The sequence below is a fragment of the Nestor notabilis genome, unplaced genomic scaffold (assembly GCF_000696875.1).
Source record: "Nestor notabilis isolate BGI_N333 unplaced genomic scaffold, ASM69687v1 scaffold3204, whole genome shotgun sequence".
Lineage (NCBI taxonomy): Eukaryota > Metazoa > Chordata > Aves > Psittaciformes > Psittacidae > Nestor > Nestor notabilis.
Genome location: NW_009925003.1, coordinates 26,817 through 42,258, shown reverse-complemented (window position 1 = coordinate 42,258; position 15,442 = coordinate 26,817). Strand labels below are relative to the sequence as shown.

The window sequence follows — 15,442 nt, the reverse complement described above, 5'->3', positions numbered from 1 at the left end:
GATGCGGCGCGGCTCCCGCAGCAGCAGCCAGTAATAAGGAAGGTTATTCAATCCCATTAGCCTTTTAGCCCAAAGAACCCCTCCTCCTCCCACTCATTCAGGCTTCCACTTACCCTTCCTCTTGGCCTCTTCACTGAAGACATGTTTGGCATCAGACAAAGGCTTGCCCTCTGCTTTTTCAGCACCCCAGGCAGTGCTCAAGAGAAAAGCATTGAGAGAAGATTGCTAAATGGCCTATTTAGCGAGCTGCAGCCAGGAGATGTACAACCCTCCACAAACACGCGTTGTGATTTACCAACATATTCCTCCCTGGGTGAGCACAGGTCCACGGGTGCCAGCCGGCTGCCTCAGGTGTCGGCACCCGCCGTAACCGCGGAGCCAGGTTCCAACAAAGCACGGGAAGAAATGAATGCACAAAGCATCAAAATGCATCAGCATGAATATTAGAGATGTCGTTAAAAATACTGACTCCTTCTGCGGAAGTAGGCCAGCAGATGGTGCTACCCGTTATTATTCCATTAGGCTCTGCAATTTAACCCCCAACGGGCCACTCTCCCTTACGTGCGGTGCGGGCTTTAACTCCTGCTCCTCCGCCAGCGCTGCCACCAACGCCTGCTCACAGGGATGGAAAACCCTGGGAGCTCAGTGTCCGCCTGGTCCGACTTCACTGCAACTCTGCTGCTCCACTTCCCACAACGGAGCGAGGCCAGAGATGCCACAGGGTACAGGCACCAAAACACAAGCCTGTGGCCTCAAACGCATCTTGCTCTCTGACACTATTCCTTCCATGTATTCTTTTTTTTATCTCATTGCTGTAAGCTAGGAGCAGTGACCATACAAACTCACAGACTAGCCTGCTTCCTACAGAAAATGGAAGAACTCCTGAACTTAGCTTTACCCCTCTGCACAAAGCCCATGAACACTTCGTGGAGAAGACCTGGGGACACATCTCGATGGTAAAATCCTTTCCATCGTAATGCTATTAGGTAGCTTCAAAGTGCTATTTTCAAATATCAGTCAAGTTTTTAAATATGTATTGTCAACATATCAAATAAAACCAAAAAGCAGATATGATCAGGTTCCTGAAAGGTTATTAAAAACAAGAAGCTTTTGACAGCATCACTCCATCTAGCAACACTCTTAAGTCACAGAAGCCCATTAAAGGAGAATGAAGAAAGATCAGGACCTGATTTCTATTTTGCTTAATATACATCTACACTTTTGTGATGTGTTTTTCCATAGTAATTTTTAATTCTTGCAAGAATGTTAAGATTTGGCCTTACGCTTAATCTAAATTTCACTTCCATTTAAGTTTATTTTCAAAATGAAGCTCATTGTCCATTGAAAACATTAGCGGTACCAATACACTGTTTTCTTAACAACACTGCTTAAACTCAAAGATGTTTCTGTAAATATTCCACTTCATAACAAGGACAATTATTAAATTTCAGTTTTACTTTTGAGAACTCTAGCCAAGATGCTGCTACATCACAGTTACTGTATCTGTAACAAATTGCAGTGATTTACCTTTTAGGGTTATTATTTTGTAACTTAGTAAAACTGCTAAATCACACACTACTTTACATTTTGAGATAAGCTAAAAATATTCCTAATGTACTCTAGGTGCAATGTCAGCTCTAATCAAAAGGCTACGAAAGCGAGTACAGTCTGAGGATTCTTAAAAAGAAATCGGTACATCCTTGAACATTCCTGGGCCAGAAACAAACAAAACCCACCTAATAATTATGTGGGCAATACAGAAATAGTGGCTTTTTCATAATTCTTTTACAATAATCTGCCTCATTTTATTCCTCCAAAGCAAAATTTCTTACGCTGCAGAGCGTAAAGCTGACTCCCAAGTTGTTCCTCAACAACTTTTATTACTTTCTTACTGTGGAGCTGTGAGTATGCTGGACAAGACTAGTTTATGTTCTAATTTCTCTGGCTGACCCTCTGCTTCTTGCTCTGCACTACTGCTTCTGTTTGTAAGTGGTGTCTCCTGCATTGCACAAACAGTAATCTATTTGTTAGGAAAACAAGAACTTTCTTTTTGTTGTTCTTTTATTTTGCTATCACATTTCTAACCATATGGAAATGACATTCATCAAGGCACAGGAAGGCACCAGCCAGCCATTTTAATCTAAATAAAGCTGTAATGAAACCTTCATCAAGGGAGTCACCATTGTCACAAAAAACAAAACTGGAAAGCAACACAAGTGCTTTGAGATTAGAAGAACTAGTACAGAGGACAGTATCTGCGTGTACTTAGCAACCAAAGCAACACAGATCATGTAATTCAGCAGAAGTCTTTCATTCTGATAGTCATTTCATACTTCCAAAAAATGCATGGCTATAAAATAAAGTTAGTTATAAATCATCATGCACACCAAAAAGAATTTCAAAAGCTACACGGCATCTACAACAAAAAGGACAGAACCTTTTGCCAAGCCAAAAATACCCCTCCCCCTTACTGTGTGAGGATCAAACATCCTAAAGGAACATATTCTTCACCAACAGCTTACAAACCTATTCCATCTACCAGCAGTAGAAAAGCAATTCTTAACTGACAAATGCATAGGAGAAAGTGGGAAGAAAACCGTGAGGCAGCCATGTATTTAAAAACTAAAGATTTGGAAAAATGTGTTTTCACTTTCCAAGGTTGCAAGGATAATCATCCAAATATAACTGAACATAAACCAATGCAATGTCTTGAATCTGCACAGAGCGAGCTCCAGGGTATCTGCTGCTGCTAATAGCTTTGCCAAGCAGCAGCCGAGTGCACGGAACAAGCCTCCTGTCAGTTTCCCGCTGCTCCCCGCAATCCTGTGAGTAGCAGGGAAATTGGCAGGAATCACATGAAATTCGTGCTGCTGCTGCTGCCTGCGAAAGCCATTAACAGCAGCAGGTATCGACCGTACTGCTCTTCACATGGAAGAGCTAGCCCGAAAAAATACTAAGGGTGGAACAGATAACAGCTGTAGGCTTCCTCACATATGCCCTGATTCACAGCAGCCAGGGGAGCATCTTCTCAGCAGCATTCAAAAGAATTTGACACGCTGTCTTGCAGGAGGCAAAGGTGCACTACACATGTCTGAATGACATCTTAATTAATGTAAAAGCAATCAAGTTGACAATACCAGGAGACAGAATCATGATAGCAGTGTTCCCAACAGCTTCAGTACTCTGCTGAGTAGGCTTTTCATAGAGAGGCATTTCTCCAACATTCCGCTGTGGGTTGCATAGGACATGCCTTTGAAGACCTCCACAGTACCTCCCACAGCAAGGACAAATCACTGTCCTCAATGCTTGTACAGCCACTGGTTTTTTTTCCCTTGAAGGCCTAAATGAATTTTAATGTGCTCCACAACAACTAACAGTTTTCTCACGTCCTCTGTGTATCACTGTAAAGGAAGCCCCGAGAAATGAAGTTTAGCACAAAAAAAGCTTCTACCTTCGAGAAAACCTTCCCAAATCCTTCCTCATCTGTTCCATAAGTAAAACATTGCTTCTACCGTAAGAATGCTTTGCTTAGAGTTGATATGGTCATTCATGACAGAGAAGTATTACTATCAATTCTGTGTGCACACAAAATCTTTAAGACTCTCTCTCCTAAGTTGCATCCGTTCTTAATATACTGTAAGGACTGGTAATGCCTTTCCCGGGAATTTTAATGAGTCACATATTTGTGATTTAATTATATAAAGCACTTTTTTAAAATGCTGATTTTCACTTGTGGATCTACTCACCCAAACACTAGCTACCACTAAGAACTGTATTCTGATCCTTATTAGTTGAACAACAGAAAGCTAAGGTTTACGTCTGCAATGCCTTGAATGATTCTTTACTCCTACTGGTGGTACAGAACACCTCTGCAGAAAGATGCACATACTAAGCACCATATGCCTTGCCAGTGTAACAAGTTCTGGCTTGTCTACAAGGTCCTTAGGAAAAATCAAGATGACCTTGACATCAACACAGCTGAAAGCAGCTAAAATTAGCCACCTGGAAACCTGATCTTCATGCAATACCACATCATCTTTGTCCACGTTAATTACTAAACAAGACATCCCTTTGTGCAAGTCAAATCACCAAAACAGTATGAATATCACATCTGTAATACAAATAAATGAATCACATAATTAATGATAATCAATACCTTGCGAGTTTTGTCCAAATAAGCTAATTTTTTCGCATTATTATCACATCAGAATTTGAAAACTGCAGCTGCTTTTAAGCTGCTACAGTGAGAAATGTTAAAGGAATTCATCGTCTGAGTTATAAAAATGTATTTAGGAATGCAACTTTGAAAAAACAATGATGAACCCAGTGACTTCTGAATTCCATTCTAGTACTCTGAACTTTCTTCCTCTAGAATAGTCTGCATAAGTAACTCTCCCAGCAACTTTGTAATTGCAGTTTTACAATGAAAAAGTGTACCTATTAAAAACAAAAAGGCGAACTCACACCCTTGACAAAATCAACCTGTAGAAGATTCCTTACAGTATGAGTATGTGTCTTGCCCCATGCATGCAGAAAGGAGACTCCTTTGCTGAATGGCAATCCCAGCAAAAGAAGTGGGTTTATTTGGGTTATATACTGAAAGAAGACTTCCATGGTTAACCAAGCTGTTTCTGCACAACTGATGGGAAGGTCACCTAAACATGCAACATTCTTTTCTCCAGAAAAGTACCTTTTTTTCCCTCCTTCGGAATTCCTTCTGAATTGCTTTTTACTTTTTTTGTTCAACAGTTACCCCACACCATCTATGGGAGTTACTCTAAGAAGAGCACCGGAAAATGAAGATCCAGAAGGTTCAATCATTTCTCCATTCTCTTTGATGCATATTTGGAACTATTAGGAGAGCCAATGGAGCATTCCAAATTACAGTTCTTTCAATATGCTTATAATACTCTTCCTTCTTTTTCTTGCTTATTATCAATGCTAATGAATGTTTCCGTGTTTAAGAGATAGCAAATCTCAAGACATACGTATGTGAGACTTAACCCAAATTAAGACAGATGTGCTACACATAGACTAAAAAAGGAAAAAAGATATGAGCGGGAGAATATCTGTCTTTTCCATCTTCCATATTTCTTAACTGTAATGTTGGTAAATGAATGGCTAACAACTACAGCAGCATGGACAAGCAACAGTTTTGATCTGTGTAACAGTCACTTCAGAATGCAGATTTGGTTACTGCGATTTCTACTCGCAAGGTATTTAACGCCAAGCTTATGGCCAAATTTCAAATTTATGTGGAAATAGAAACATTAATGTAAAGGTCAGCAACCTTACACTAGTCATGTTTCTAAGATGAAACATGCACCTGCTTTGCACGTCACACACTCTGTATGTAGGGTTTTGTTTCTTATCTAAATGCTACAGAATTCAGTAATATCACCACTAAGCAAGTTTCGCCACTTCTATAGCTAAGATACCATAGCTGTGATTAGTAGCAGCTTCTTACCCAGTAAGCCTCTGACTTAACCAGACCATTCCCTAGAAGAAGATCAAGCCATTGTGCAGTGTAAGCAGATGCTGCTAACCTTGGCACGCTGCAAAGGCAAGCACTGGATGTTACAGAACAAGTCTACACTGCACATAGGCTTCTGTTTGCAAGGTTTTTGTAGACAGCTTTTTAGGGCTCAGTGCCAAGTATAGTTAGGTTGTTTTTCTGAATATTTAGTAGTGGTAACTAATTCTTAAAGAGGCGCTATGTAACGGAGCATATTAAACTGCCAGGAAGTGAAAAAAATTGAGAATCTCCTGCATGGCCTGCCAGTCAGTTTTCAGTGGCCTGGTGTTCTGTGTCCATCATACTCTTATTTGCTGCTGGTTCTAAGTCTGTAATAGTGAACACAGCTATTTGGAAAGTAGCAGAACCCACTGCCTCAGCGACATTTCTCAGGTCCTGTTTTTCACACACACAACTAGTAACACTGAATACTTGTGTTGATCTAAGCCTGATGCAGTGCATACCTTTTGTTCTACCCATGGGGTGGGGTCCCCACTCTAAGTACAGTACTTGACAGTAGAAAGCTGTGAGCTCTGATACATGAAAAAAAAAAAAACCAAACAACCCAGTAACGATCATATATTCAAGTGAACTGGCATTGTGGATGCACTATGCATTACTAGGCTCAGGCTAACTTCAGTCACGCTACACACCTCTACCTCTACTTTCTAAAGCCTTTAATCCCTATCCTAAGGATCAAAATATTTAAGCAAAAAGTTCCACTGCTCTGTTTCTTTCTTTCACTCTTGACTGATCTGACCTTACAGTTTTCACAATTACCTGACTCCTTAAAAAACAGAGGTGACTTAACTCAATACTCTATAAAAGGAAAGGCAGGTTTCAGTTCACTGTTTGAAACAAGTCCTCTGTGAGCATCTGGAAATATATCTGTAAGATACTTCACCAAATACTTCTGGGCAAGAAAAGCACACAGATCCTTCTGATTTAAAAAGACTAGTTGTTAGAGTTCAAAACTCCCATTTAAAGCCCTACAAATATATTGATCCACTGAAATCTCACATCATCAAAGACAGTCTTAGAAGGTACAGGTGAGAGTTAGCCTCTCCTGGAACACTACCCTGGTTTTGCAATAGGAAGACTTTTATTTAACAGGTAAAGCCAGATATCCTCTATCACCGTGGGGAGCGGCATGCTGCAAAGCAGCAAAAGAGAACAGCTCTCCCCAACTTCTGTTTAATGACCATTTATACTCCAGAAAAATGTAACATCAACTGAAACTACACTAATTTCTAGTCTGTTTATTAAAGCAATCTCTCACCCCAGTAAGTTGTGATTCAGGAACCTGCTAAGTAACAATATCGGAGAAAATCAGAATAAGCTGTTAAACTTTGTTCTTTTCTGTAGGAAACCAAGAATTCCCTCACAAGATTAAATTCTGTTTATTTTTTGCATTATATTTTAAATCCAAAGTAGGGGAGCTCCCTGAACATGATATTAAATGTAAATAAAAAGGGCAGTGAGGGATGCTAAAAGTATTTTTTACTGTACTTAAAGATTTGAACCTTTCTTTAGATCAAACTACTGAAACATCTTTTTTACAATGCCTCTCTGATCTCAAAAAGGAAGCAAACTTTTATTAAACTTGTCTTCTCCTTGAAAAAAAAACCCAAACAAAAAAGCCCCAAACAAAACAAAACAGAAAAAACAAACAAAAAACCAAAAAACAAACAAACAAACAAACAAACAAACAAAAAAACCAAACCTCAAACAGTAAGAAGATAATTTTTGTCCTACCCTTAAAACTGATAAAGGGAAAACAAAACCACATCACAAAATGGAAGCAAACAACAGGAAATCCCTAGATTACTTCTGGATGGAGTAAGTTTGGGTTTTGTTCTCCCTCTCCCCAAGGTAAGTCATATTTTCAGACATTTTCCTGGGGTTGTATTTTGAGGCTTTGGTGAGGGGGGGGGGGGAATGAAAAGGAAGAGAAACAATAAACAAACGTGTTATAAAACTGCAAGAACAAGCACTGCCAAAAGAATTCATACACACAAAATATTATCTTAAAACAGAGTAAGTCAGTATTCCATCTTTCCAGTCTGCAAACATCAGGTATCTTGAAAATATACAGCAACAAAACATACTAAGCTTACTGTAGGCAAGGCTTTCTAGTCATCATACTACTATCTGCTGAATTTTTATAAGGCAGATGTAGCAGTGATGTGAATAAAGGATGTATGAATGCTCGTATCAGTATTGTGAACCATGTTACTGCTCTTCAGCTGTCTGCAGAGCTCTGTAGAGTAGCGAGAAGTCTCACAGGCACCAGTTGACTTCTTCCTAATGCTCCTCAAGCTGAAGCATACCTACACCAACTAAAACCCATGCCAGCCTACAAAATGCCACACATTTAGAAATTTAAAACAGCAGTGCAAAGTAGCAGCCCATTTCCCCTCCCAGTTGAATTCTCCATCACTGGGCACGTAGGACATCTTCATGAAGTTACCCTATTCAAGCTTAACCGAAGTATAACATGACATGGAGGTAAGTCTGAACACTACAACTTCAAACCTCACTGGCTGTTCCAGGGAAACATATTATTAACACCTTCACCTGACTGGCCTTTTTTCCCCAAGTTGTCTGATCTAAAACAAAACAGTAAGATACACTAAACCCTTTCCCTCAGCCCCTCCAGGTGACAGCACAGATGTCCTCATAGGGCAGGGAACACATCTGTCCCTTATTACAAAGCCAGTCTTTGATAATCATACATTCTTTGACTAAGGACTTGGAACAAAGATTTAGCTTTAAAATATTCAGCTAGCTTGTTTTTCAGTTCTCAGGTTACAGTTATCCATGTACATTAAACTACAAGTGACAGCTGTTCAATTTTTATGCAGCTTGCTTTAAAAAATACAAACAAGGCTATACAACCATGCCATACAAGTTGGTGCATACACGCTTCCAAGCTCCTACTGATTTCTAGGTCAAAGATAGTTAAAACAGAAGAACAGAAATCTGCGTGAAGTTCCTATCTTACGGAGTGAAATGAAACATGAGCTCAATCCTTCTTGGACCCTCTGCAAATCCACAACAGACGTTACCACTACAGCAATCACAAGCTACAAAATCCAACCCTTTGACACCACATGATCTACTAATTCTTTCCTGTCTCCCTAGTTACATAAAGATTCTCATCTGACAAAAAAACACCTGAACAGAAGTTCTGCTGAAGCAATATTCAGCAGGCCTTCCTGTTCCCTACCTCCTCCCTTCCCTGAAGGCATTCAAATGCCTCAAAACCAAAGACCTTCTTCAGAAGAAATAACTTGATGGGCAAAAATATCAGTTTCTTACACCTCCTGTTTTATTATTGTTTTAAATGCATGCTTAGTACAGTATCTTGCCTTCTAACTGCTATTTTTTTCCTTCCTATGTGTGCATCTGAGCCTCTTAAATGTGCACCTCCTGATAGGACTCCCATGGCAAACTACTACATTATATAGATTAAGAAATGGCTGAATAAATACTTCTTAAAAAGGCAAATGCCGTGGAGTGTACTTGTCCATTTATGACAATACTGAAACTGTTCCTCTACTGAAGTATTGATGTGTTTACACATAATATCGTTCTCTAGTGTTAAACTATGATTGAAAAATAACTTTTCAATGTATAAATTAAAATATATTTATTTTGGAATACACAATCTGAGGAAATTGTGTATTCCCAGAAATGCAGGGTTTATCACTCTTCCCTCTTCCAAAATGTTTAATATAGGAAATTTAAATTTGAGAGTAATATATCCTGAAAAGATTCCACTTACTGTGTATGCATGCTGCTTGCTCAAGCCTGTTTTCAATACTCTATGCATAATAAAAACAAAAAAGAGAAGACTGCTGTAATAGCTTATACTTCTAACCATCAATTCCAGAAATTACTGCTTACTTTACATACTTTTTTTATTTTGGTATTTTAAAGCTCCTGTCCTGAAAGACAGACAAATTCACAAGTTTGGTTGTCTGAAGTCAGTAAGATAATTCATATACTCAGGCTTAAATGTAGAAGCACATCTTACAAATACGATGGTCAAAGTAAAACTTCTAAAACAATCTTTTTTACTGACACAAAGGAAGTTAGTCTCTAATAGGAAATATTCTTTCAGAAACCACCTGGCTGGAAAAGAACAAGATTCATAATAACACAGCAGCTTTACTTTAAAGCCTTATGAGTCACGAAAGGAAGTCAAGTATTAAGCACTTTCCCAAAACTGCAAGCATGATAAAAAAGCAAAACAAGGACCAAACAAAATCCAAGCTTATGTTTGTTTGAAAATACAGAACATTGGAATCAGAGTGCTAAGAATATTAATTCAAATCTGTATTAAAAAAGGAGGAAAAATACCTGAAATTAAATATGCTCCATCCACAAAATAAGTCAAAACAAAGAAATTTTGCACACAGGATATACAGAACTTTTCATTGCTGTTTTCTTAGCATTTATGTATTTTTGTAACAGCTCAAATATACTCACTAATCCACTGGAACTCTCTTGCTAACTCCAGTTGAGCACACAATTATTATCAAATGAAACTCTTATCAAGCAGATGCGGACTAGGAATTCAATAATTTAAGGCATATCAGTGATGAAAGCAACGTATATATTCTGTATATACAAGAGAATGCCCATACTGACCCAATGCATTCAAGTGCTATTTCTCATCCAGAAAGCAAAATAACAACCTATATCTGTGTCAATGACCTGATATTAAAATAAATACAAACTGCAATGCACTCTGAAAGAAATACTGTGAAAACTAAATACACAACTGCGCTTTACTATTATAGCTATATGCAGTTGAGATACCGTATCTATCAGTTGCATATATAAAATCACCTCACCTTAAAAATTGGAAAGGGTGAACAGCTTAGAAAGAGATGCATAAACTCAATCTAAGTAAGTTAAAATTTTAGAAGATGCATTTTTCTTACATTACTATAAAGTCCTTCACACTCAGGAAAACCTAACAACTGGCCAAAGCAAACACGCAGCCATTTCACCTGCCACTGTGAATTCAGGTTTGAGCTCACTGGGAGATACCAAGATACGGGACAATCCTTTCAACATGGTAGATACAGACAGAAGATTCTAAATAAAGGTTTTATTTTAGAAGCTGAATAGAGCTTTATATTGCAAATGGCAGCTAAAATCTGCGTTTATTTTTAAGGAAAAAGGAACATTTAAATAATGTATACATGTCACACAAACCAGAGGGCATGAAGTTAAATGTGTTGAGATAGCTTTTACCCAACCTTTTCATTACATGCCCAAATTTAAATAACATATGTCTATTCAGACGTACAGTCTTCAGTAAATTTCCATATTACTTTAAAAGCATTCAAGTTTTAACTACTCTTTTCAAGTAGTCTGAAATTAAGTGATTTCAGTTACCGTTAGACAGAAATCATGAGTTATACAAGATGACAAAATCCTTAGAAATGCTGCTTTTAATGTAAAACAACGACAAATTGGCTGCAAAGGCATGCAGAACAAAAAATTAAAAAATCCAAAAAAATCCTCTTTTTTTGAGGAGAGCTTTCCTCAAGAGGAAAGAGCTTTCCTCTCTCTGTTTCCCAAGCTGCTACCTGCCCACCCATATCCTAGATGGCCACCTGGCCACCACTTCTGTGTGCCATCAAAGAGTGATTTTCTCAGTTTCTAGTACCATAGAGGAATACCCAGAACACACTCAAAACTGCACTAAAAAGAGTATCACAGCAAGGCAGTTTTTATTCACCTTAATCCAAACACCTGAGATCAGCTTCAGTGTGCCTCTCCCAAGCCTGCTAAAACCAGCAAGGTACGTATCTCTGAACAAGGAAAAGCAACAGGACCTTAGTGGTAGCTGGTTCTTGCCAAAACTTTATTTCAGTTCAAGTGTTCCTCCTGTATCTCATAGGAGTGGCCTTGTAAGAAAACATTTGTATAATTAAAAATAAAAACCCTATCATCTTCATGAAGTTCACTACTGTTACTACTTCCTTACACTCTCCCCCTGGAAACCTCTGGATTTTGTCCCAGAGTCAGATGACATTAGAGTTACAAAGAGTTGAAAACTGCAATCGTGGTCTATTTTTTGTACACTTCTGCTGCTTAAAAGGAGTCACTTAACCTATAATGAAGTGATTAAAATGAAGGTCGAGTAGGCAAGAAATATGCAGAACTAGCAGGAACCTGCCCACCTTTTGTCTCAAGGCCTTGCTTTTGTAACCACCTACAGAAAGGAGAGCAGGGCTAGGTCAGAGAAACAACCACAGATTAAATGAAACAAAGAGACAGATCCTCTTCCACACCATGTCTTAACAGCATAATTTAGCAAATTCTGCTCAAATTTTGTAGTACATTGAGTTCAACCGTAACATAAAATTTACTTATTCAGAGTATGAAGGCTCCTGGAACAACATGGTACAACCAATCATTGTCATTCTATGCCAGAACCTCCAAAACAAGAGTACTTTATCATATATGCAAGCCTAATGAAACCACTCCTGCTGAATATAGTTTTCTCAATTAAATATTCCTGAACAAAATCCTCCCCACAATTGAGGAGAAAAACCAGATACATAAAGAAAAATTATCAAAAAATGGTGATGGTTTGAAATAAAGGTCACAAGCCAGTGGATAGCTACTTCAAACAGGATTCCATTTCAGGCAAAAGAAAAAAAAACCAAAACCAAAAACCTCAAACTGTTTTTCTTCCCAGAAGTCTCCTAAAAATTTCTAGAAAAAAACCACAGTATCCAAGAGCTTCACTGGGATAGTCTTAAAAGAAAATCCAAAACAAAACAGCAGGAAGCGTGACCTTTTGGTAGGTATCAAACAGAAAAAGTTGCAAGACAGGTCTCTAGAAACAAAAGCATAGCAGTAATATTTTATCTCAACTATGTCTGGCTACTAGCAGCAAAGGCAGGACCCAATGTAAAGTTCAAGACCAGAGAAATTCTAACAATCTGTAATGGTGTTCAGGTCAACAGAGCCTGCTGTCAACATACAGCAGAGGAAGTCAAGTTAGAGACCACAGTGTGTTGCCAAGGACACCCTCAGCCACAGCCAGAAGCAGAGCACCTTCATACCTCTGCCCCCACCATGGAGGGCTGGGTCACCATTTCTGAACATCTCCTGAAATAGCTAAAGTCTGTACACATTTGCAATTGAACTTATGTTAAGCCAGAAAGCAAACTCCTGTGTATTATTTGGAGTTGATGAGATTTCATAATGCCATGTGATTGCAGGTCAAAGAATCCTCCAGAGGATGATACAAATAGGAGCTACAACACAGACACATCAAAATAAATCTGCCTGATCTTTTGAAAAATTGTTCTTACTGAACTCAAATACACTAATTTAGTCACAAAAACATTGATTTAGTCACTCACATGTTCCTTTAATTACTTCACCTGCCTTCCCCATGACAACCTGTGTTCTGTAACAGCTGGTCACTGCTTTTAAGATTTGCAAGAACCAAAGTTCCTACTCTAACAAAATTTACACAGCAAGCTAAGCCATACCTGGGCCTCATGAGCAGTTGCTACAAGGATTTAGCAATGAAGAAAAACAATGCAAACGTACTGATCTTCTAGCACTCCTTCTTCTCCTTCTGGGTATAGCAGTAAGTATAAAAACAGGTACTGTAAGCCATAGTGTGCTACAAGTCATGAAAAGCGCAACAGCTGTGTTCTTCTAGCAAGTTTCTCTAAAATACTATTAAAGAACTCACCTCCTAAATGTATAGTACTCAGTAAAAAAGAAGGTACAGTGAAAGAATTTGTTTTAGGATTACTCTTAAGATTATTCTAAAAACCTATCTATCAGAGCTCTTTTTAAAGCAACGTTTAGACTGTATGAAATCAAACTATTTGCAATGTGTTCTTGCAACTTTTCTTTCCACCATTATGAACTAAAACTAGATTTTAAAGTCATGAGTATCTCTTTAAAGAGGCCTTCTTATCAATCTACGAAACTAGTTCTGGTTTACAATTCAATATGCTATTGAATAGCATTATGTGCACAGATACCTAATGCTACTAACATTAAAATTGCTTTCAAACACAGGCTAACTCCTCAACAGGCAGTACGTATATTATGGGAACAATTTCATAAGATATAAATTAAAATGCTAGCCTTCATAGTAAGACATCAAGGGAGCACAAGCCAAACAACACACATAAAAGAAAACCTGCCACATTTATGAAAGAAAAATCAACCTCCACTACAAATTACACAGCTCTCAAGAATGTATGACTTGTCAACCACTTGTAGCCTAAAGCTACATTCCTAGCTTCATGTATCAAACATATTCAAATCAACATAAAAATTCTCAGTCACATCATCCTAGAAACCCACATGCTTGTATTCATCAGCTTTAAGCGTTCCCAAATTCAATCCATTCAACACCTGAAGATAAACACTGCCTTAGAAATCCGTGTAACCAGGAACTTGTGCAAATATTTCAACCTGATAATGAACAAAGAAAATAATACGTCTCCACATGTAGAAGGCTGTAAGGTGGACAAAGTGCTGGAAATTATGTTGATTTCTCTATATATTTACAACTAGCATTACCACTAAAAGAAATTGTAAAACCTGAGCGCACAAAGCACACAGACATCTGGACAAAAGCCACAAGAATTCCAAATGTACTTTAGATTCTTTGGCTTCAAAACCATACTACTGGTTAACATCTTTCCATGTTCTGCTTCTCTTTTCAGTAACAACACTTCACTAACACTTTTTAAGTGTTGATTTTCTACAAAACATCTCAAGATGAAGCGCTGTTCTGGAAGTTTTAGAGGCAATGCTATGTTCAAAGCCACTCAAATATTCAGACTTTAGATAACAGTGTTAGACAAAGCAGATGAGTGGTTACTGATGCCAAAGGCCAGTCCTACAACATGCCCACTTGCACTCTCTTCACATTTGGGGCTGTGGTTCCATATACAATGATTTTGCCTCTATTGCAGCAAATGATGCTTCCCACTCCTTCCTCTCTCCCCACTGCTGTTTCTATGGTATGCGATTGTGTGCAACTAAGAGTCAGGAACTTGTATTCCTGAAAAACACCCTCAACAAAAAACTAGAAAGCTTCTCTCACCTGAGTTTCCCAGTTCAGTTCATTGCTCAAATGGCTGCATTAGCATAATACAGTGAATAAGGGCTTTTTTCCATAAACTTTTTTCCTCCTTAAACTAATTACAGTTTAGGCATAAAATGAACTACAAATTTAACAGTAAGGGTTGCTGTCTTTAGAAGACAGATTAAGATGTCTTCTGTTTTCTCTGTAATTAGGTACCACTTGTTCCCAACATTAAGCTTGCACAATCGTATCAGTACTCTCACATTAATGAATTGCCTTATAGTTCTTCAGTGTTAACAAGACATCTGCCTGAAAATAATTATTTACATTATTCAATCACACTTGTTCTGCAATATCATTAAAAAACAATATCTATTTTACTTGTTTTTGTCAACTAGTCTTGCCTTGATATCAGTAGAATTACTGCTGTAAGCTGACCGAGCCAGAAGCTTCCTTTCTATGCTTGCCATATTAACTACTTTTTACAAAAACGCTTCTCTTTTGGCACATTTTAAAGACAATTATTGCAGTCATTTAATGAGTGTGCAATTATCTCAGGAAAAATTATATTCTTAAATTATAAGAACCATTACAACAGCAAGTACTTCATTTTAAAGAGGAAGCATACACAAAGAATAGGACAGCATAATTATTTGACAAATGACAAAGGTTGAGAAAGACTTAAGAAAAGCATTAGTGATAGCAAAAAAGATTCAAACAAAGAAGAAAGATGAAACAATTTAACTGTATCCAGAGATAGTAATTACTTACAAATTCATAAATCCTTTAAAACAATAAAACAGATAATCTGCTGCATTTTCCCTGTTCTTAGA

The 15,442-nt window shown here is 38.0% G+C and overlaps 1 protein-coding gene across 1 annotated transcript in view; it reads right to left on the bottom strand.

Moving 5' to 3' along the window:
• Window positions 1–2,646: 2,646 nt before the first annotated feature.
• Window positions 2,647–15,442, bottom strand: part of LOC104404417 (chromodomain-helicase-DNA-binding protein 9-like) — a 21,312-nt gene continuing 8,516 nt past the window's right edge. Inside the window, exon 2 of the mRNA XM_010012842.1 lies at window positions 2,647–2,823. Within this exon, the coding sequence (XP_010011144.1) occupies window positions 2,647–2,823 (177 nt within the window). The remainder of the gene's footprint in view (window positions 2,824–15,442) is intronic.